We start from the raw sequence: 19,721 nt of genomic DNA, 5'->3' as shown, positions 1-19,721 counted from the left end.
CGCCCCGCCCCCCGCCCCCCCCCGGGCTATTTTTAGCCCCCGCGTGTTTCCAGGGGAACCCTGATGACGCAGTGACGTCAATGCGGGTCAATCGCCGCCGCCGGGGCGCGCGCGGCCGCCGCGGGGCCCCCCCGCACCCCGGGACCCCCCCCGGGCCCCCCCCGGGCCCCCCGGGACCCCCTGGGCCCGCCCCCAGCGCGGCGCGGCCGCGGCTCCAGCTCAGGTAGGACCGAGGGCCGGGGGGGGTCGGGATCCCCCTGTGCCCCCGCCCCGACCGAGGGACCCCCCCACCCCGGGATCCCCCCGCGCCCCCCGGGACCCCCGCCTCAGGGACCCCCGCCTCAGGGACCCCCGCCTCAGGGACCCCCGCCCTGCCGGCCCCGAGCACCGCGCGGGGAGTGCCCGGCAGAGCCCCCGGGACCCGCGGGAGCCCGAGCCCCGTTCCCACTCCCCGGGAGCCCCCGGACCCGAGCTCCGCTCTGCAGCCCCCCGGGACCCCCGCGGGAGCCCCGCCCCAGCCTGTGCCCCCCCCCACCGGGTCTGCCCCGGCCCCCCGGCCGTGTCCCCCCTCCCACGGCCCGGGACCCCCCGGTGTCACCCCCAGGACCCCCCCGCCGTGTGCTGACCCGGGGGTGCCCCCCTGCACCCGCAGCCCCCTCCCCATCCCCGTGACACCCCCGGGCCCCTCCCTGCCCCCCCCCCGTGTCCCCTCTGTCCCCAGGGCACCGGGGGTCCCTCGGCTCCAGCTGCCACCGGGGGGGTCACACCGCCCTCCCCCTCCCCACCAGGGACCCCCGACGGCCCTGGCAGATCTGGAAAGGTCTGTGCCGCTCACGCCACTGCCACCGTCACTGTCCCCGTGCTGGCACCCGCGGGGCTGGCACCGCTCAGGGACCCTCTGCGTCCCCCCCTCCCCAGCTCTGGGGGACCCCCGGGTGAGGGGGAAACACCCCCAGGTCCCACCGGCACAGCCACCAAGGGATGTCCCCTGTGTCCCCTTCATCCCCCAAACGGGGCTCCTCGGCACCAGGGGGTGACAGGGATGTCCCCTCAGGATTGGGGGGTGACAGGGATGTCCCCCGGGACCGGGGAGTGACAGGGCAGTGTGGCCTTGGCCGTGTCCCCCCAGCCTGTCCCACTCTGGCTGGAGCTGGCCCAGGGGGGCGCAGGGATGGGGGTGGCAGCCAGCAAAGTGTCACCGTCCCTGTCACCGGCCTGGTGGGGCTGCAGGGTGGGGACAGGGTGGGAGAGGGGACCTGTGGTGGGGACGGGGACATGGATGGGGATGGGGACATGGATGGGGATATGGGATGGGGACAGGGACATGGAGGGGGACAGGGACACGGGGCGGAGCAGGATCACGGGCCAGGGATGACGTGGGCTGGAGCAGGGACACGTTCACTGCTGGCAGGTGATGGTGGCACCTCAGCCCAGCCCAGGTGACGTCGGTGAGGAGCCATCAGTGGTGGCCTCGGAGCCGCTTCCTGCTGTCCCTGCGGTGGCACCTCAGGTGGCACCAGCCCTGGAGCTGCCCTGGGATCCCGGAGTGCCACCAGCGGGGGAGACCCACAGAGGACCTCGGGGACACCGGGACCCGAGCTGGGGACATCGCCATGGACTGGCCACAGAGCCATGGAGCAGCCACAGGGACAGCGACCAACCATGGGGACAGTGACCATCCACAGAGCCACGGAGTGACCATGGGGACAGAGACCAACCGTGGGGACAGTGACCATCCAGAGCCATGGAGTGACCATGGGGACAGCGACCAACCGTGGGGACAGTGACCATCCAGAGCCACCCTGGGACCACAGGGCCATGGGGACACTGCCCGGCCATGGAGCTTCGCGCTTGTCCTGTCACCACCCTGGGACACGGCTCGGACACCCCAGGACTGGGCACTGCCACCCAGCCAGTGCCACCGAGGGCAGGATCGGCCACGGGCCATGTCCCTGCAGTGCTGGGGGACACGCAGACCTGGCAGCCACGGTGACACCGAGCAACGGCTCCTGCAGTGACACCGAGCACGGCTCCACGCCAAGGACTGGCTCCTCTGGTGGCCTCCTGCCACCCCCGGGTGCTCTGGTGGCCGAGGGACAGGAGCCTGGGGACACCCAGGATGTGCTGGTAGGAGTTGGTGGCACTGCTCTGTCCTGTGCCACCATCGCTCTGTGCCGTGCCACCATCGCTTTGTGCCATGGTAATGTCACCCTGTGCCATGTCCCCAGTGTCTGTTCTGTGTCCCCATCACTCTGTGTCACATCAGCATTGCTCTGTGCGTGTCACCTCACTGTGCAATGTCACCATCGCTCTGCGCCATGTCCCCGTGGGTCTGTGCCACACCCATGTCACTCTGCCACATCCATGTCACTCTGTGCCACACTCATGTCACTCTGTGCCACATCCCTGTCACTCTGTGCCACATCCATGTCCCTCTGTGCCACACTCATGTCACTCTGTGCCATGTCACCTCATTCTGTGCCATGTCCCTGTCCCTCTGTGCCACATCCATGTCCCTCTGTGCCACACTCATGTCACTCTGTGCCACATCCATGTCCCTCTGTGCCACACTCATGTCACTCTGTGCCACATCCCTGTCACTCTGTGCCACATCCATGTCCCTCTGTGCCATACTCATGTCACTCTGTGCCATGTCACCTCACTCTGTGCCATGTCCCTGTCCCTCTGTGCCACATCCCTGCCGTTCTGCGCCATCCCCATCACAGCCACATCTCCTCCACGCTGTCCCGTGTCCCCCCTGGGCTGTGCCACATCCCCATCACTCGGTGCCATGTCCCTGTCACTCCATGCCACATCCCTGTCCCTCTGTCACCTCCATCCCTCTGTGCCACATCCCCAGGCTGCTGTGCCCTGTCCCCATCACTGCGTGGCACGTCCCTGTCCCTCTGTGCCGCCTCTCACGGGCGCCAGGGCCATGGCAGCGCGCACGTGGCAGGTGGCACATGGCGGGTGACGTGTGGCACACGGGGGTGGGTGGCAGTGTCCCCTGTCCCCCCAGCACAGGGACAGCCTGGGGCTCTTGGGGGCCGTGTGCCACCGCAGGCCCCGTCCCCGGGGGCTCCCGTGTCCCCGTCCCTCCTTGTCACCGCGGTGCCACCGGGGGCCACCGTCGCTGTCCCTCTCGGGTCTTTTTGCGGTCTGGGCTTGCTGTCCCTCCCCAGCCAGGAAGCCCTTACCCCAAAAAGCATCCGCGGGGGGCCGAGCCAGCGGGACCCAGGTGAGTGCGGGGACACGGGGGGACAGCGGGGACACGGGGGGGACAGCGGGGACAGTGCTGGGGGGGACAGCGGGGACACGGGGGGACAGCAGGGACACGGGGGGACAGTGCTGGGCAGGGGGGACAGCGGGGACAGTGCTGGGGGGGACAGCGAGGGGACAGCGGGGACACGGGGGGACAGTGAGGGGACAGCGGGGACATTGTGGGGACAGCGGGGACACGGGGGGACAGCGGGGGGGACAGTGCTGGGCAGGGGGGACAGTAGGAATGGGGGTCACGAGGCCACCGCAGCTCCTGGCACGGCCGGGGACATCCAGGGGGTGACACTGGGGACACCCAGGGCCTGGGGAGGTGACACTGGGGGTGCTGGGGGGACACCAAGGGCTCCCGGTGGCCGAGCCACCCCCGGGAGACACTCGGTGACGGGGACAGGATGGGGACAGGGATGGGGACATGCAGGACAGTGGGGACAGGGCTCTGGGACCCCTTGGGGACACAAGAGGTGCTGGCAGAGAGGACGGGGAGCGGGACAGGATGGGGACAGGATGGGGACATGCGGGACATGCGGGACAGGGCGTTGGGACAGGCTGGGGACACACGGGGCGCTGGCAGAGAGGACGGGGAGCGGGGCACGAGGGATGCCAGGTGGGAGGGGACAGCCGTGACGTCACGCGGGTCACCGTGCTGGCACTCCGTGTGTCCCCAGCCGGGGCGCTGCCAGCGGCTGCCGGGCACTGGTGTCACCGGTGTCACCGCCGCCCTTCCCGGCAGGGCCACCGCGCTCTTTGCCCGGTGTCACCACCGCGGTGGCACCAACGGCGGCGTCACCTGCGCGGGGACAGCCCTCCCTCTGGGGACACCCGGGCCGGGGTGACAGGGACAGGTGGGGGCAGGAACCCCCCAGTGACAGGGCGGGGGTCGCCCCTGCCCCGTATCGCCCTGGCGATGTCCCCAGCGTGGGGGGGACCTGGGTCTGGGGACTCTTGGGGACACCTGGGGACACCTGGGACCCTTGAGGACATCGCTGCTGTCCCTGTTCTGTCCCCATCCCGTGCCAGGTGTGTGAGTGCCACGGGCGGGGGCACACGGGGGACACGGAGAGGACACGGGGGGACACGGGGGGGACACGGGCGCGTGTGCGCGGTCACGGCGCGCGGGGGATGTGTCACCGCGGGGCTGCGCTCACCTGGGCACGTATGCGGGGGGGCGGGACCGGGGGGGCAGTGGGAAGCCGGGACCCCCCGGAGCCCCCGCTTGTCCCCGCGTCCCCCCTGAGCCCCCCCGGTGTCCCCGCCCCCCCCGGGACCCCCTGCGGCGTCCCGGCCCCCCCCGCGCTGCTCGGGCCGTGCCGGACCGGGGGGGGGCCCGGGGGGGCGGGCGGCGCTGCGGGAGCGGCCCCGCGCTATAAACGGGGGCGGCGCGATGGAGCCACGGCCGCGAGCGACGGGACCCGCGGGACCACCAGGTGAGCCCGACCCCAGCCTCGGAGGGACCCCCAAAACCCCCCGAGGGACACCCCAAACCCCCGAGAGGGACACCCCGCTCAGGGACCCCCAAACCCCCCGAGGGACACCCCGCTCAGGGACCCCCAAACCCCCCGAGGGACAGCCCGCTCAGGGACACCCCAAACACCCATAGGGACACCCCAAACCCCCCGGAGGGACACCCCGCTCAGGGACCCCCAAACCCCGAGAGGGACACCCCAAACCCCCCGAGGGACACCGCAAACCCCCCGAGGGACACCCCGCTCAGGGACACCCCAAACACCCATAGGGACACCCCAAACCTCCCGGAGGGACACCCCGCTCAGAGACACCCCAGACACCCATAGGGACACCCCAAACCCCCGAGAGGGACACCCCAAACACGCCAGGTGGTCAGACACACCCCAGCCCCTCCCAGGGACCCCCACCCCAGGGTATCCCCCCCGGTCCCCTCACCCTGGGGGTCCCGGGCTGTGTCACCCCCGGGGGTCCCCAGTGTCCCCCCCTCCCCAGGGACCCGTGGGTTCGCTCTCCCGGGCCTGGCTGGCACCGAAGCTCCCGGGGGCTCTGGGCACCCCCTTGTCCCCGTCATTGTCCCCCCGGCCCCTGCTGTCCCCGAGGGGGTGGCAGTGCCCCCGGCCGTGTCCCTCGGCCCGCGGGGACACCGGGGGTGCCCCAAGGGACCACGGGCGGCCCCCGCCCCGGCCGGCGGGCTGGTGGCACCGGCGGGGTCCCCGTGTCCCTCCGTCACCGGCACCGTCTCGTTCCAGGCTCAGCGAGGGCGTGCGAGGCTCCGGTGAGTGGCACTGTCCCCGTGTCCCCTCGGTGTCCCCCTGACCCCGCGTCACCAGCACAGCCCCGTGTTCCCGCATCCCTGTGTCCCCCCTCCCGTGTGCCCCCCGCTCCTGTGTCACCCGTGTCCCTCTGTCCTCTGCACCCCAGGTCCTCCGTGTCCCCTCATCCCTGTGTCACCCATGTCCCCGCATATCCCCCATCCCCGAGCTGTGGGTGACAAGGTCCCCCCAGTGTCCATCCCGCACCCCCAGGGAGGTGACACAGCCCCGGGGACTCAACGCCACCGCGTCCCTCCCGTCCCCGCTCCGAGCCCGCTCTGTCACCGTCACTGTCACCGTGGCTGTCCCCGCGTGGTCAGGGCCAGGCCGCGGTGGTGGCGCTGGTGACAGGTGCCAAAGGGCTCCGGGAAGGCGTCAGGGACACGGCCCGGGCGCACGTGCCAGCGGGGACACGGTGCCACCGTGCCGAGCGCCCCGAGTGCCCGCGGCGCCGCGTCCCGCGTGTCCCCGAGCGCTGTCCCGGTGACACCGGCGCTGCCCCGGCGCTTTGGGTGACAGCCGTGTCCCCGCAGAGGCCGCGGGCGGGATGCGGGGTCCCGGCGCGTCGCTGTGCGCGCTGCTGTGCCTGGCCGTGGCCGTGCCGGTGGGCGGGGGTCGCCCCGTGCGCCTCGAGAGGGTCCGGGCGGACGCGCGGGCCCTGACCCGGACCCTGAGCGCGCGCCTGCAGCAGCTCCAGGTGACAGCGGGGACCCCCACGGGGGGCTGGGGCTGTGACACCCGGGAGGGGCTGGGGGCACCCACACTGCGGGGGGACGTGCGCCAGACTGGGGGGCTGGTCCTCACTGTGGGGGGATCCTGTTCCCCAAAGTGGGGTGGGGTCTCCAGGGGGTGGACCCCTGCCCAGATTTGGGGGGTCCCCAGGAAGGGGCGCCTGGGGCTGGGTGAGTCTGGGGGCTATGACCCCAAATCGGGCACCCCCGGGATGGGGTCTGGGGGAGATTTGGGGTCTGCACCCCAGGGATGGGGTCTGGGGGAGATTTGGGGTCCAAACCTCCAGGGAGGGGGTCCAGGGTCTGTCCCCCGAGGGTTGGGGTCCCCAAGCAGGGGCAGCCATAGCTGGGGGAGCTCTGTGCCCCAAACCGGGGTCCCCAAGCAGGGGCAGCCATAGCTGGGGGGCTCTGTGCCCCAAACCGGGGTGCCCGGGGGGCTCCCCAAGGCTGCCCGGGTGTGCCCCCCGCCCTGACGCCCCCACGCCATGTCCCCCCCGCAGCTGTTCCCGCTGACCCTGCGCATCTCGGGCCTGGAGGGGGTCCCGGAGGGGGCGCTCCCGGAGGGGGGGCCGCCCCCGGGGCTGGGCTGGGCCGCCCAGCGGCTCCAGCTGTTCCAGCGGCTGCTGGCGGCGCTGCCCGGGCCCGACGCGCGCCTGGCGCAGGTGAGCAACGACCTGGAGAACCTGCTGGGCGCGCTGGGCGTGCTGGGCGCGCTGCTGGGCTGCCCCGCGCCGCCCGCGGCCCCCGCCCCGCACGCCGAGGCCCCGCACACGCTGGCCGGGGTGGCCCTGGCGCGGCTCCGCGGCTGCCTGGACGGCGTCGCCGCCCGCCTCGAGGGGGTCCCCGCGTGCTAGCGACCCCCGGGACCCCCGGGAGCCCCGGACAGCGCCAGGACCCCGGCGGGGCTCAGCAGGACCCTCAGACGGGACCGGGAGCACTTGGGGACACCAGAGCGACTCCCGCTGCTGCCCGCACCTTTTTCTACAACATCACTGTTACTGCTTTGTTATTATTACTGTTACCGTTATTATTAATTTATTTAACTTAAAGCCCCTTTTCCAGCAGCCTCGGGCGTGTCTCTGATGACTCTGGGGACAAGGGACAACCCTGGGGACATCAGCCACAAAGGACAAGGGACTCCCCTGAGAAATGGGATCCACAGGGGTCCCCAGGTGCCCCAAATGGGTCACAGGGGCACCTGGGGACAAGGGACACCCCTGGGGACAAGGGACACCTCTGAGACATGGGAGCCCTGGGGACAAGGGACGGCAGCCACACGGGGACAAGGGACACCCCTGGGGACCAGGGACACTGCAGGGACATGGGAGCCCTGGGGACAAGGGACGTTTGGGACAGCGGCCACACGGGGCCAAGGGACCCCTCGGGCCATGGGGGTACCTGGGGACAAGGGACAGTGGGGCCCTGGGATGTGCTGGCCCCAGGGCAGGGGTGACACGGGGACACGCCCGTGACTCAGGGGCAGCTGATGAGTCGCTGGTGGCTCTGCCACCCCCGGCCTGGTGTGACCCAGGCTGGGGACATGGGATGGGGCTGGACCCCAGGACAGGGGAGAGGGACGGGGACAGGGAGAGAGGAACAGGGGGACAAAGGGGACACAAGGATGAGGGGGACGGGGACAGGGCGTGTCACACACGGGGGGGACCCACGGGACCCGAAACTCATGGGACCCCCCCCCCGATCCCCCCTGGGGTCTCCAGCCCCCCTCCCTGCCCCCCAGCCCCGGGAGATGTTTTGGGGTCCCCAAGGTGAGGGGTGGCACCAAGAGCCCAAATTTTCCTCAAAAAAACCCATTTTTATTACAACCCATTTTTATTACAACCCAGGAAGACACAGAGCCATGGGGGGGGGGGGGGAGCCCCCCCAAATCCTGGGGGGAGCCAGGAGGGACCCAGGGCAGGGTCCCACCCCCAGCCCCCCCAGAGCACGTGGGGGCAGCGCCCCAAACCCCCCTGTAAGGTGTGGGACCCCCGGCACCCCCAGGGGGGTTTTGGGGTGCCGGGGGGGCGCGGTTGGGGGAGCCTCAGCTCTCGAACCACTTTCCGCCCCGGGCCGTGGGGGGGTTGCTCCCCAAAATCTTCCTCTTGTACCTTTCCACCAGCTCCTGGAAGCGCGCCTCGGCCCCCCCGGGGCCCCCCCGGCGCCGCCGCTGGCCCTGGGGACACACGGGGGGTCAGGGGGACCCCCAAACCCCGGGGGGGCCCCAATTCCCAGAGGAGAGCCCAAATGCCTACCTGGGGAGGGGGCACCCGCGGCTTCTCCCGCCGCCGAGAGGCCTTGGGGGCTTTGGGGGGCTTGGGGGGCGGCGGAGCCTTCTTGCCCTTGTCCCGTTTCCTGGGGGAAAAGGGGGAAATTGGGAAAAGGGGGAACTGGGCGGAGACCCCGGGGTGCCCCGAGGGGCAGAGACACCCGGGAGGGGAAAGGAAATGGGGAGGGAAAGGAAAAAGGTTTAGGGTAAAGAGGGGAGAGAGGAGAGGGAAAAGGGAGGGAATGGGGTGGGAATGGGGATGGGGAAGGGAGGGAAAACGGGGCAGAAAAAGGGTGGGAAAGGAGAAGGAAAAGAAAGGGAAATGAAGGAAAAAAGAGGGCGGAGAAAAGGGGAGAAATGAGGGAATGGGAGATAGGAGAAGGGGGGAAGGAGAGGAAAAGGGAAGGGTGGAAAAAGGGGACACGTGGGGAAATAAAAAGGGGAAAGGGGGAATGGGGAGAACGCTGACGGTGAAGGGGAGCAAAGGGGAAATAAAAAGGGGAAAAGGGGAATGGGGAGAACGCTGAGGGTGAAGGGGAGCAAAGGGGAAATAAAAAGGAAAGGGGAATGGGGAGAACACTGAGGGTGAAGGGGAGCAAAGGGCTAAGCCCAGGGGCGCAGGGCCCCCCTCACCTGATCTTGGGCCCGCGGTGGGAGGGCAGGGCCAGCACCCTGGTGCCGGGAGCCCCCCGGAGCCCCGGGCCCTGCGTGCGGAACCCGGCCCAGGGGGTCCCGGAGTGGGGCTGGGGGGCGGCCGGGGGGGCCCCTGAGCCTGCGGGGGGCGCTGGGTGCCCCTTGTGTGGGGCTGCCTGTGCCTCGGGGGGGGCTGGGTGCCCCTTGTGTGGGGCTGCCTGTGCCTTGGGGGGCGCTGGGTGCCCCTTGGGGGGCGCTGGGTGTCCCTTGGGGGGCGCTGGGTCCCCCTTGGGGGGGTCCGGGCCTTCCTGGGGACCCTCTGGGGCTCCTGCAGCCGCCTTGGCCTTGGCCTTGAGCTGTGGGGAGAGAAAGGGTCAGTGTGGGGTCAGTGCTGGGGTCAGGGTGGGGTCAGTGTGGGGTCAGCACCGGAAGCCCCAGGGGGCACAGGGTCAGGGGGCACAGGGTCAGGGGGCACAGGGTCAGGGGTCACAGGGTCAGGGTGTCCGTACCAGCCCCCGCTGGATCCGCTGCTCCCGCAGCCGCAGCTTCCGCCGGTCCTCGAGCGCAAACTCCACGATCGGGCGCTGGGGGGGCACGGTGGGCACCCCAAAAACGACCCAAACGCGGGGGGGACGCCCCCCAGATACCCCACGCACCACGGTGGGCACCCCCCAAATACCCCGAACAACAAGAGGGCACCCCAAAACCCCCCAGACACTGGGGAGCATCCTGAAATCCCCTCAAGTACCCAGGGGGACACCCCAAAACCAAGAGGACACTTCTAAAGCTCCCAAAACCCTGTGGGGGACACCCCAAACTTGCAGGGGTCCCCCCTGAGCAATGGGGAGGTCCTCAAAACCCCCTGGGAGATCCCAAAACCTCAGGGAAACCCCACGACACCCCAACACAAGGAGGGCACCCTGAAATCCAGGGGGGACCTCCCTAGAAACACCACGGGGTAACCCAGAACACCCCAAAAACCGGAGGGTACCCGAAACACCCATGGGAACCCCAAACTCCCCAGGGCACCCCAAAACCCCCGGGGGCTCCCAGGAAATCCCAGGGGCAGCTCCAGGCTCTGGAAACGGGGTCCCCCGGATTTGGGGTGCCCGCACTGACCTTGTGGGCCCCGAAGAGCTCGGGGTTGTTGTTGAGGCGCCGCAGGGCCCCCAGGGCCTCCTCGTGCTCCCCGAACTCCACGAAGGCGAACCCCAAAGATTTGCCCTGGCCCCGCAGCTCCCGCATCACCCGGCACTGGGGAGGAGATGGGGTCACCCCAAAGCACCCCCTGGGTCACCCCAAATCCCACTGACAGCCCCGCATCACCCGGCACTGGGGAGGAGATGGGGTCACCCCAAAACACCCCCTGGGTCACCCCAAATCCCACTGACAGCCCCACAATCACCCGGCACTGGGGAGGAGATGGGGTCACCCCAAAGCACCCCCTGGGTCACCCCAAATCCCACTGACAGCCCCGCATCACCCGGCACTGGGGAAGGCATGGAGTCACCCCAAAACACCCCCTGGGTCACCCCAAAACCCAACCCAAACAACCCCGCAGCTCCCGCATCACCCGGCACTGGGGATGGGATGGAGTCACCCCAAAAACACCCCCTGGGTCACCCCAAAACCCACCCAGGGCATCCCCCAGAGGGACACAAAGGAACACAGAGGTACACACTGGGACACAAGGGGGATACAAGGGGGACAGGGGGACATGGTGGGGGGACACGGGGGACATGGCGGGGACACAAAGGGACCCAGAAGGACACATAGGGACCGATGAGGACAGAGGAACACAGAGGGACATGAAGAGACACAAGGGGAACACAAGGACATAGAGGGGGACATGGGGAGACACAGAGGGACCCAGGGTGACGCGGAGGGACACAGGGTGACCCAGGGGGACACAAAAGGACACAGAGTGACCCGGGGTGACCCAGAGTGACCCATGGTGACCCAGAGTGACCCGGGTGACCATGCCCGGCCCGTCCGTACCTCAGTGATGCGCGGGGTGGCACGGTTGGTGGTGCCCCGCAGGGTTTGGCGCAGCAGGGCGCGCAGCCGGGCCGAGTCCAGCGCCTTGGGCAGGTTGTGCAGGCACAGCCGCGTCCGCGACACCGCCACGTTGGGGTCCTGCAGCCGCCGCCGCTTCAGCTCCTCAAACTGGGGGGGCACGGGGGGTCAGGGGCTGGGCACACTCCCACACGGCCCCACACGGCCCCACACGGCCCCACGCAGCCCCTGAGCCCCACAGGGCCGCGCTCACCCGCGCCCGCTTGGCCATGTCCGAGTCGCTGACACCCTCGGCAGCGCGCGAGCCCGGCCGGATGGCTGCGAATGGAAATGGGGGAGCTCAGGGAACCTGGGGGGCTTGGGGGGCTCAGGGGAATGGGGGAGCCTGGGGGGATGGCTGGGATGGGAAATGGGGCCAGTGGATTTGGGGTCCAGGCATTTGGGGGGCTCAGGGGAATGGGGGAGCCCGGGTGGATGGCTGGGATGGGAAATGGGGCCAGTGGATTTGGGGTCCAGGCATTTGGGGGGCTCAGGGGAATGGGGGAGCCCGGGTGGATGGCTGGGATGGGAACTGGGGTCAGTGGATTTGGGGGTGCTCTGGGGGGCTCAGGGGAATGGGGGAGCCCGGGGGGATGGCTGGGATGGGAATTGGGGTGGGAAATGGGGCCACAGGGGTTTGGGGGGGGATTTGGGGGAATGGGGGAGCCGGGGCGGGTGGCTGGGAATGGGGAAATGGGATGATTTTGGGAATTTGTGGGGTCAGGGGATAACGGGACAGCTGGGGCAGATTTGGCAATGAGCGCGCTGGGGGGGTCAGAGAAATGTGGTGGGGAAAAGAGGGGGCTCAGGGGGGTTTGGGAAGGGTCTGGGAAGCACTGGGGGGGCAGAGGGAATGGGGGCGGGGGATTTGGGGAGCAAGGGGAAATAGGGGTTGGGGGTCCCCAGGAGAACGGGCAGGCTGAAAGGGGGGCTCAGGGAGGGCGGGGGGCACTGCGGGCCCAGACTCACCCCCCTCCCGGGCCAGGTACAGGTTCCTGGTGCCACCTCGGGGCCGGGCCGAGCCCCCCGGGAGCCCCCGCGCCTGCTCCCGGCTCAGCGCGGGGTCCACGCGCAGCTGCCGCCCCCCCAGGCGCAGCCCCCCGCCCTGGGACAGGGGGACAGGGGGTCAGGGGTCAGGGGGCACCCCCAAACCCTCCCATAACACACAGTGTCCCCCAAAACCTCCCAAACCCCCCCAAACCCCCCCAGGCGCAGCCCCCCGCCCTGGGACGGCGGGACAGGGGGTCAGGGGGCACGGGGGCACCCCCAAACACCCCCAAACCATCCCACACCCCCCAAACCCCCCCAGGCGCAGCCCCCCGCCCTGGGACGGCGGGACAGGGGGTCAGGGGGCACCCCCAAACCCTCCCATAACACACAGTGTCCCCCAAACCATCCCAAACCCCCCCAAACCCCCCCAGGCGCAGCCCCCCGCCCTGGGACGGGGGGACAGGGGGTCAGGGGGTCAGGGGGCACCCCCAAACACCCCCAAACCATCCCACACCCCCCAAACCCCCCCAGGCGCAGCCCCCCGCTCTGGGATGGCGGGGACAGGGGGACAGGGGGTCAGGGGGCTCAGGGGGCATGGGGCACCCCCAAACACCCCCAAGCCACCCCACACACCCCCAAACCCCCCCAGGCGCAGCCCCCCGCCCTGGGACGGCGGGGACAGCGGGGACAGGGGGCACGGGGCACCCTCAAACCATCCCACACCCCCCAAACCCCCCTGAACCCTCCCGAGGCCCCCCTAACACACAGGATCCCCCAGAACCTCCCCCAAACCCCCCAAAATCCCCCAAACTCTCCCAAAAACTCCCATCCCACCAAAACCCCAAACTGCCCCCAAACCCCTTCAGGACCCCCCAAACCCCCCCAATCCAACCAAAGCCCTCCCCAAACCCCCTCAGGATTCCCCAGACCCCCCCCCAATCCCAGCCCCAAAACCCCACACCCACCCTGAGTCCCCCCCGAGCCCTGACCCCCCTCTGCCCCCCATCCCGGGGGTCTCTGTCCCTCCAGGGTCCCCCCTCACCTCGGGCCCCTCCTGAGCAGCCTGGATGCATTTCTGGGCCCCCTCGGGGGTCTCAAACTGGGCAAAGGCAGAGCCTGGGGGGGCAGGGGGGTCAGGGGGAGCCCCCAGGGTGGGAGCCAATGGGACACCCCCAATGTGGGGGCGCCCCAAACGTGGGATAGCCCTCCACCCCAACAGCGGACACTGCCCATTGTGGAGACCCTCCCTCAGGTGTGGGACAGACACCCCCAAATGTGGGACAGGCACCCCTAAACGTAGAACAGATACCCCCAAATATGCTACCCCCCAAAATCTGAGACCCTTCCCCCCACGCTGCCATTACCCCCCAAATACCCCAGGACCCTCTGGGACCCCTCCCCAAGACCCCTCCCCGTGTCTGGGGTGCAGCTCCCACCCAGATCTCCCCTTTCCGGGGGTCTCGGTGTGGGGGCGCAGCACCCAGTGCCCCCCCCAGCCCTGTCCCACCTTTGGGGGTCCCAGTGTCCCTCCCATTCCCATCCCACCTTTGGGGGTCCCCCGTTCCCCTCGCACCTTTGGGGGTGCCCGTGTTGGGGTGCAGCACCAGCCGCACGTAGCAGAGCCCCCCGAACTTTGCCAGGCTCTCCTCCAGCTCCTCCTCCTCGGTGTCGAACGAGAGGTTCCTGGGGGGGTCGGGGGGCTCAGGGGGGTGCCCAGGGCGGGGGTCCCCCGTTCCCAGCCCCCTCACTCACCGGATGAACACCGTCCTGCCCTCGGCCACGTCCGACGGGCGCTGCCGCCTGCGGGGGGGCTCCTCTGCAACGGGGGGGTCAGGGCACATGGGAGACCCCCGGGGCACCCCCGGGACACCCCCAAACCCCCAGGGCACATGGGAGACCCCCGGGGCACCCCCGAACCCCCAAGGCACATGGGAGACCCCCGGGGCACCCCCGGGACACCCCCAAACCCCCAGGGCACATGGGAGACCCCCGGGGCACCCCCAGGGACACCCCCAAACCCCCAGGGCACATGGGAGACCCCCGGGGCACCCCCAAACCCCCAGGGCACATGGGAGACCCCCGGGGCACCCCCAGGGACACCCCCAAACCCCCAGGGCACATGGGAGACCCCCGGGGCACCCCCAAACCCCCAGGGCACGTGGGAGACCCCCGGGGCACCCCCGGGACACCCCCAAACCCCCAGGGCACATGGGAGACCCCCGGGACACCCCTGGACACCAAGGAACCCCCCTGGACCCTCAGAAATGACCCCTCACACTGCCCAAAGCCCCTCCCTCAAACCTCCCCAGACCCCTGAACCTCCCCCATAGACCCCCCAAACCTCCCCAGGAGCCCCCCCAGCCCATCCCAACCTCTCCAAAGCCCCCCAGCCCATCCCAAACCTGCCCTCAAAGCCCCCCAGACTCTGCCCAAGCCACCCCAGACCCCACCGACCTCCCCAGCCCCAGCCATGCCGGTACCCAACAAACCTTCCTCATCCTCATCATCTTCATCTTCATCTTCACCCTCCTCATCTTCCTCATCTTCATCCTCCTCATCCTCATCTTTTTCTTCATCTTCCTCCTGCTCTTCCTCTTCTTCATCTTCCTCATCCTCATCTTCCTCTACCTTCTTTTTCTTCCTGTGCCCCAGCCCAGCTCTGGCCCCTGATCCCCTTTTTGGGCTCTGCCGGGGTGCCTGGGCAGCCTCTTCCTCCTCCTCCTCTTCCTCTTCTTCTTCATTCTCCTCATCCTTTCCTTCATCTTCCTCTTCTTCCTCTTCCTCTTCTTCCTCCATTTCCTTTTTCCCCTCCCCTTTCTCCTTTCCCTCTGTAAGAACAGGGGGTGTGGGGGAGTCACCTGGCCTCCCTCTGCCCCCCGAACCCCCAGGGACCCCAGCCCAGCCCCTCACATGCGGTAGGGGGTTTGGGGTCTCACTGAGGGGGGTTTGGGTTCTCACTGGGGGGTTTGGGGTCTCCCCAGGGCGGTTTGGGGTCAGTTTTGGGGTCTCACCAGGCGTTTTTGGGGGTCCTTGTGTCCCCTGGTACTTGTCCTTGGCCACGGCCCAGTCCACAGCCAGGGGCCGCCCTGGGGGGCACGGGGGGTTACAGTCCAAATTCCTGAGGGTCCCTGTGCCCCCCAGAGCCCCCCTCCTCCATGTGCCCCTTCCCCAGAGACCCCCAACACCCCCAGATCCCCCAGCTCCCTCCCCTCACCCCCCATTTCCCCCAGAGCCCCCAGACCTCTGATCTCCCATGCGTGGAGACCCCCTGCACCCCCAGCTTCCCAGGGATGCCCTGCTGAACCCCAGAACCCCCAAATCTCAGACCTGAGACCCACCGAGCCCGCTCTCCAGGATCCCCCAAACACCCTCCAGGCCCCCCCAGACCTGACCTGGGCCCCGTTGAGCCCCCCCAGCCCCCCAGGCCTTTGAGCTGGGCCCTGTTGAGCCCCCGCAGCCCCCCAGAATCCCCCAGCCCCCCAGACCTTTGGGCTGGGCCCCGTTGAGCCCCCGCAGCCCCCCAGACCTTTGGGCTGGGCCCCGTTGAGCCCCCGCAGCCCCCCAGAATCCCCCAGCCCCCCAGACCTTTGAGCTGGGCCCCGTTGAGCCCCCGCAGCGCCGCCGCCGCCTCGCGCAGGTTCCGCAGCTGGACGAAGGCGAAGCCCCTCGGGGTCCCGTCTGCAAGAGCCCCCCAGAGTGACCCCCAGAGTGAGCCCAGAGTGAGCCCAGGGCTGGGGGGCACCCGGGGGGCGCGGGGTGCCGGGGGCTCACCAGGCTTGCGGGGCAGGTTCAGCTCCACCACGGGGCCAAAGGGGGCGAAGAGAGCCCGGAGCTCCTCCTCGGAGCACTGCGGGGACAGGGGGGGACAGGGGGTCAGTGAGGGGTCAGGGGGGACACTGTGGGGTCAGGGGGGACACTGTGGTGTCACTGTGGTGTCACTGTGGGGGCTGGGGTCCCTGGGGAGAGGGCAGCACTGTGGACATGAGGGACATCAGGAGTTTGGGGGTCCTGGGAGCATCGGGGCTGCTGGGGACGTGCCTTGGGAGGAATGGGGTCACTGGGGGGGGTCTAGGGGGAACTGGGGGGTCCTGGGCATGGGGGAGTGCTGGGGGGATCCCTGGCGGGGTCCATGGAAGAACGGGGGTCCCCAGGGTACGGGGGGTCCCTTGGGAAGAGCGTGGGGCCTGGGGAGCCTGAGGGGCACCGGGGGTCCCTGGGGGACACTCAGGGGGTCACCGAGGGACTGGGGGCATTCGGGGGGTGCCCAGGGGTCCCTAGGGGCTCGGGGGCACTCGGGGGGTGCCCAGGGGTCCCTAGGGGCTCGGGGGCACTCGGGGGGTGCCCAGGGGTCCCTAGGGGCTCGGGGGCACTCGGGGGGTGCTCAGGGGGTCACTGAGGGACTGGGGGCACTCAGGGGGTGCCCAGGGGTCCCTAGGGGATTGGGGGCACTCAGGGGGTGCCCAGGGGTCCCTAGGGGGTTGGGGCACTCGGGGGGTGCTCAGGGGTCCCTGGGGGGTCGGGGGCACTCGGGGGGTGCTCAGGGGTCCCTGGGGGCTCGGGGGCACTCGGGGGGTGCTCAGGGGGTCACCGAGGGATTGGGGGCACTCGGGGGGTGCCCAGGGGTCCCTAGGGGGTTGGGGCACTCGGGGGGTGCCCAGGGGTCCCTAGGGGCTCGGGGGCACTCGGGGGGTGCTCAGGGGGTCACTGAGGGACTGGGGGCACTCGGGGGGTGCTCAGGGGTCCCTGGGGGGTCGGGGGCACTCGGGGGGTGCCCAGGGGTCCCTAGGGGCTCGGGGGCACTCGGGGAGTGCTCAGGGGTCCCTAGGGGCTCGGGGGCACTCGGGGGGTGCTCAGGGGGGTTGAGGACACTCAGGGGGTCCCTCGGAGCCCCCCTCACCTGGAAGCTGAGGTTGCGCAGGATCAGCCGCGCCTTGCGGGAGGGTGCCCGCGGTCTCTTGGCGCGGGGGGGTCCCGGCGGGGCCTCCCCCTGCTCCCCCCGCGCCCCGGGGGTGTCCGCGCCCCTCGGGGCGGGCCGGGCCCGCGGCCGGGCGGGGCTCACGGGCAGGCGGTGCCCGCCCAGCTCCGGCGGCTCCCGCAGCGCCCGCGCCGCGTCCTCGGCCAGGGAGAACGTCACGTACCCGAACCCGCGGCACTTCGGGGAGCCTGGGGGGCCGGGGCGGCGTCAGGGACCCGACAGCCCCGGCACGGCACCCCCACACCCGACCGGGACCCCCAGATCCAGCCCTGCCCCAGAGCCCCGCTGGGCAGGCCGCCGAGTCACCCCAGGCTGCCCCCCAATTCATGACCTCCCAAATTCCTGCTCCTCAAATTCCTGCTCCCCCAAACTCCTCCTCCCCAAATTCCTGCTCCCGCAGCTCCCCAGCCCCCCCTGTGCCCCCCAGCCCCAAATCCCAGTCCCAGCCCCCAGCTCAGACCCGAATCTCAAATGTCACCGACCCTTCCAAAGCCCTGCTCTTATCCCCCCCAGCCCCAAATCCCTCTGTGTCCCTAGATCCCCCCCACCTAGACCCCGGGTTTAGCCCCTCGGGCCACTCGGTTCCCAACCTCTGCCCCCCAAACCCCATTCCCAGCCCCTGCAGCCCCCCAAGACCCATTCCCAGCCCTTACAGCGCCCACATGCCCCATTCCCGGCCCCAAAGCCCCCCCAGACCCCATTCCCAGCCCCAAAGCCCCCCCAGACCCCATTCCCAGCCCTTACAGCCCCCCCAAACCCCATTCCCGGCCCCAAAGCCCCACCAGACCCCATTTCCAGCCCCAAAGCCCCCCCAGACCCCATTCCCAGCCCCTGCAGCCCCCCAAGACCCAATTTCCAGCCCCAAAGCCCCCCCAAGACTCCATTCCCAGCCCCTGCAGCCCCCCCACTCCCCGCTCCCAGCCACAGAGCTCGCTCCCTCACTGCTTCCGACCCCGCCACACCCCGCTCCCCGCAGCCCCCCGCTCCCTCCCGGCTCGGACCCTTCTCGGTGACCACGAAGCAGCGGCGGAGCGGCCCCAGGTGCCCGAAGAGCCGCTCCAGGAGCGCGGCGGTGGCTCCGGCGGGGAGGCCCCGCACCAGCACCGTGCGCGCCTCGGGCGCCGCCATCTTGGCCCGCGGGGGATGCCGGGAGCGGGGCGGAGCGGCCCGGGGATGGCGGCGCCGCCTGAGGGCGCCCCCTGGCGGCAAGGGGGGGCACGGGGGCACGGCGGGCTCACAGCGCCCCCTGGCGGCAAGGAGGACCCGGGGGGCACGGGGGGCGCCGCGGGCTCACAGCGCCCCCTGGCGGCAAGGAGGACCGGGAGGGGTGCCCGGGGGCATCGGGGGGCTCCGGGACCCCCCAGCACAGCCCAGAGGGGGCTCAGGGGGTCCCACCCCGCGGGAAGGGGGTCGAGAGGCCCTTGGGGCACCGTTCCAGGGATGGGGGCGCGTTCGGGGGTCCCGCGTCGGAGCTGGGGGGTCCGAGGGTCCCGCCCCAGGTCTGGGGGCGCTCAGGGGGTGTCACACACATCCTTCGCACGTGGCACTTTATTGGGTACACGTCGGGGGGGAACTGGGGGGGCCGTGGGGGAGTTTGTGGGGCCCCAGGTCGTCACCAACATTTGGGGGTCTCGGGGGATTGGGGGCGCTTTGTTACCCGTATTGGGGGGGTCACAGGGACCTGAGGGGCGTCTGGGGGGTCCCCAGACTGGCACCAGCACTTGGGAGGCTCAAAGATATGGGGAGGGGGCGTTTCTCACCCGTATTTGGGGGTCTCATGGAACTGGGGGGTCCCCAGATTGGCACGAGCACTTGGGGGTCTCGAGGACTTGGGGGACAGCTGGGGGGTCCCCAGATTGGCACCAGCGATGAGAGGGCTCGAGGCTCTGGGTGGGGCACTTCGTTACCCGTATTTGGGGGTCTAAAGGACTTGGGGGGCGGCTTGGGGGTCCCCAAGTCCTCATCAGCACCTGGAGGGCTCATTTGGGGCGGGCAGTTTGTCACCTCTCTTCGGGGGGACTCGGGAACTTGGGGGGGGGGGTCCCCAGATTGTCACCAGCACTTGGGGGGGCCTCAGGGACACGGGGGGGGGGGGCAGCTTGTTACCCGTATTTGGGGTCTCGGGGGCCTGGGGGGCACCGTGGGGGTCCCCAGGTTGTCATCAACACTTGGGGGTCTCAAGGACATGGGGGGGATCCCTGGATTGTCACCCGTATTGGGGGGAGGGTCTCAGGGGCCTGGGGAGTCCCCAGATTGTCACCAGCACTTGGGGGGGGCTCAGGAGTTTGGGGGTCCCGAGGTCGCCCCCCTCGTTCGGGGGTCCCGGGGGGCTCGGGGGCTCCGGCCGGGCTCTCCCCGCCGCTCCCTACAAGTCAATGGTGTCGCTGCCGGGGCTGGGGCCGCCGCCGCCCGCGGGGGTCTCGGGGGGCGCGGCCCGGGGGCTCCCCTCGGCCCAGCTCTGCGAGGGCCGCAGCGGGGGCGGGGGCGGCGCCGCGGGGGTCGCGGGGCTCGGGGGG

At 70.2% G+C, this 19,721-nt stretch overlaps 2 protein-coding genes across 2 annotated transcripts; one reads left to right on the top strand and one right to left on the bottom strand.

Annotated features, from left to right (window-relative positions):
* Nucleotides 1-5,089: 5,089 nt before the first annotated feature.
* On the top strand, nt 5,090-7,468 carry LOC131082821 (leptin-like). Its single transcript, XM_058022969.1, has 3 exons — nt 5,090-5,518; nt 6,089-6,252; nt 6,787-7,468. The coding sequence occupies exons 2-3, from the start codon at nt 6,103-6,105 to the stop codon at nt 7,138-7,140; spliced, it is 504 nt and encodes a 167-aa protein (XP_057878952.1). The 5' UTR covers nt 5,090-5,518; nt 6,089-6,102; the 3' UTR covers nt 7,141-7,468.
* Nucleotides 7,469-8,099: 631 nt separating this feature from the next.
* Nucleotides 8,100-18,333, bottom strand: RBM28 (RNA binding motif protein 28). Its single transcript, XM_058022685.1, has 18 exons — nt 18,207-18,333; nt 17,128-17,393; nt 16,002-16,077; nt 15,816-15,908; nt 15,242-15,316; nt 14,720-15,058; nt 13,983-14,046; nt 13,804-13,913; nt 13,273-13,346; nt 12,210-12,345; nt 11,455-11,519; nt 11,184-11,351; nt 10,305-10,439; nt 9,695-9,769; nt 9,502-9,541; nt 9,186-9,378; nt 8,539-8,638; nt 8,100-8,459 (listed from the first exon to the last, which is right to left on the bottom strand). Exons 1-18 carry the CDS (start codon nt 18,331-18,333, stop codon nt 8,328-8,330), a joined length of 2,268 nt encoding a protein of 755 aa, XP_057878668.1. The 3' UTR covers nt 8,100-8,327.
* Nucleotides 18,334-19,721: the final 1,388 nt, after the last annotated feature.

This window comes from Melospiza georgiana, chromosome 4, assembly GCF_028018845.1.
Source record: "Melospiza georgiana isolate bMelGeo1 chromosome 4, bMelGeo1.pri, whole genome shotgun sequence".
Classification (NCBI taxonomy): domain Eukaryota; kingdom Metazoa; phylum Chordata; class Aves; order Passeriformes; family Passerellidae; genus Melospiza; species Melospiza georgiana.
Note: the sequence above shows the minus strand (reverse complement) of the source record. Positions and strands in the feature narration are given on the sequence as shown.

Bases quoted from the DNA above. Each gene is read 5' to 3' on its own strand.
- LOC131082821 (XM_058022969.1), top strand. From the start codon at position 6,103: ATGCGGGGTCCCGGCGCGTCGCTGTGCGCGCTGCTGTGCCTGGCCGTG. The intron at 6,253-6,786 runs GTGACAGCGGGG...TCCCCCCCGCAG, and splicing joins CGCGCCTGCAGCAGCTCCAG to CTGTTCCCGCTGACCCTGCG.
- RBM28 (XM_058022685.1), bottom strand. From the start codon at position 18,333: ATGGCGGCGCCCGAGGCGCGCACGGTGCTGGTGCGGGGCCTCCCCGCC. The intron at 12,346-13,272 runs GTGAGGGGGGAC...CCCCTGTCCCAG, and splicing joins CTGCTCAGGAGGGGCCCGAG to GGCGGGGGGCTGCGCCTGGG. The intron at 8,460-8,538 runs GTAGGCATTTGG...GTGTGTCCCCAG, and splicing joins CGCGGGTGCCCCCTCCCCAG to GGCCAGCGGCGGCGCCGGGG.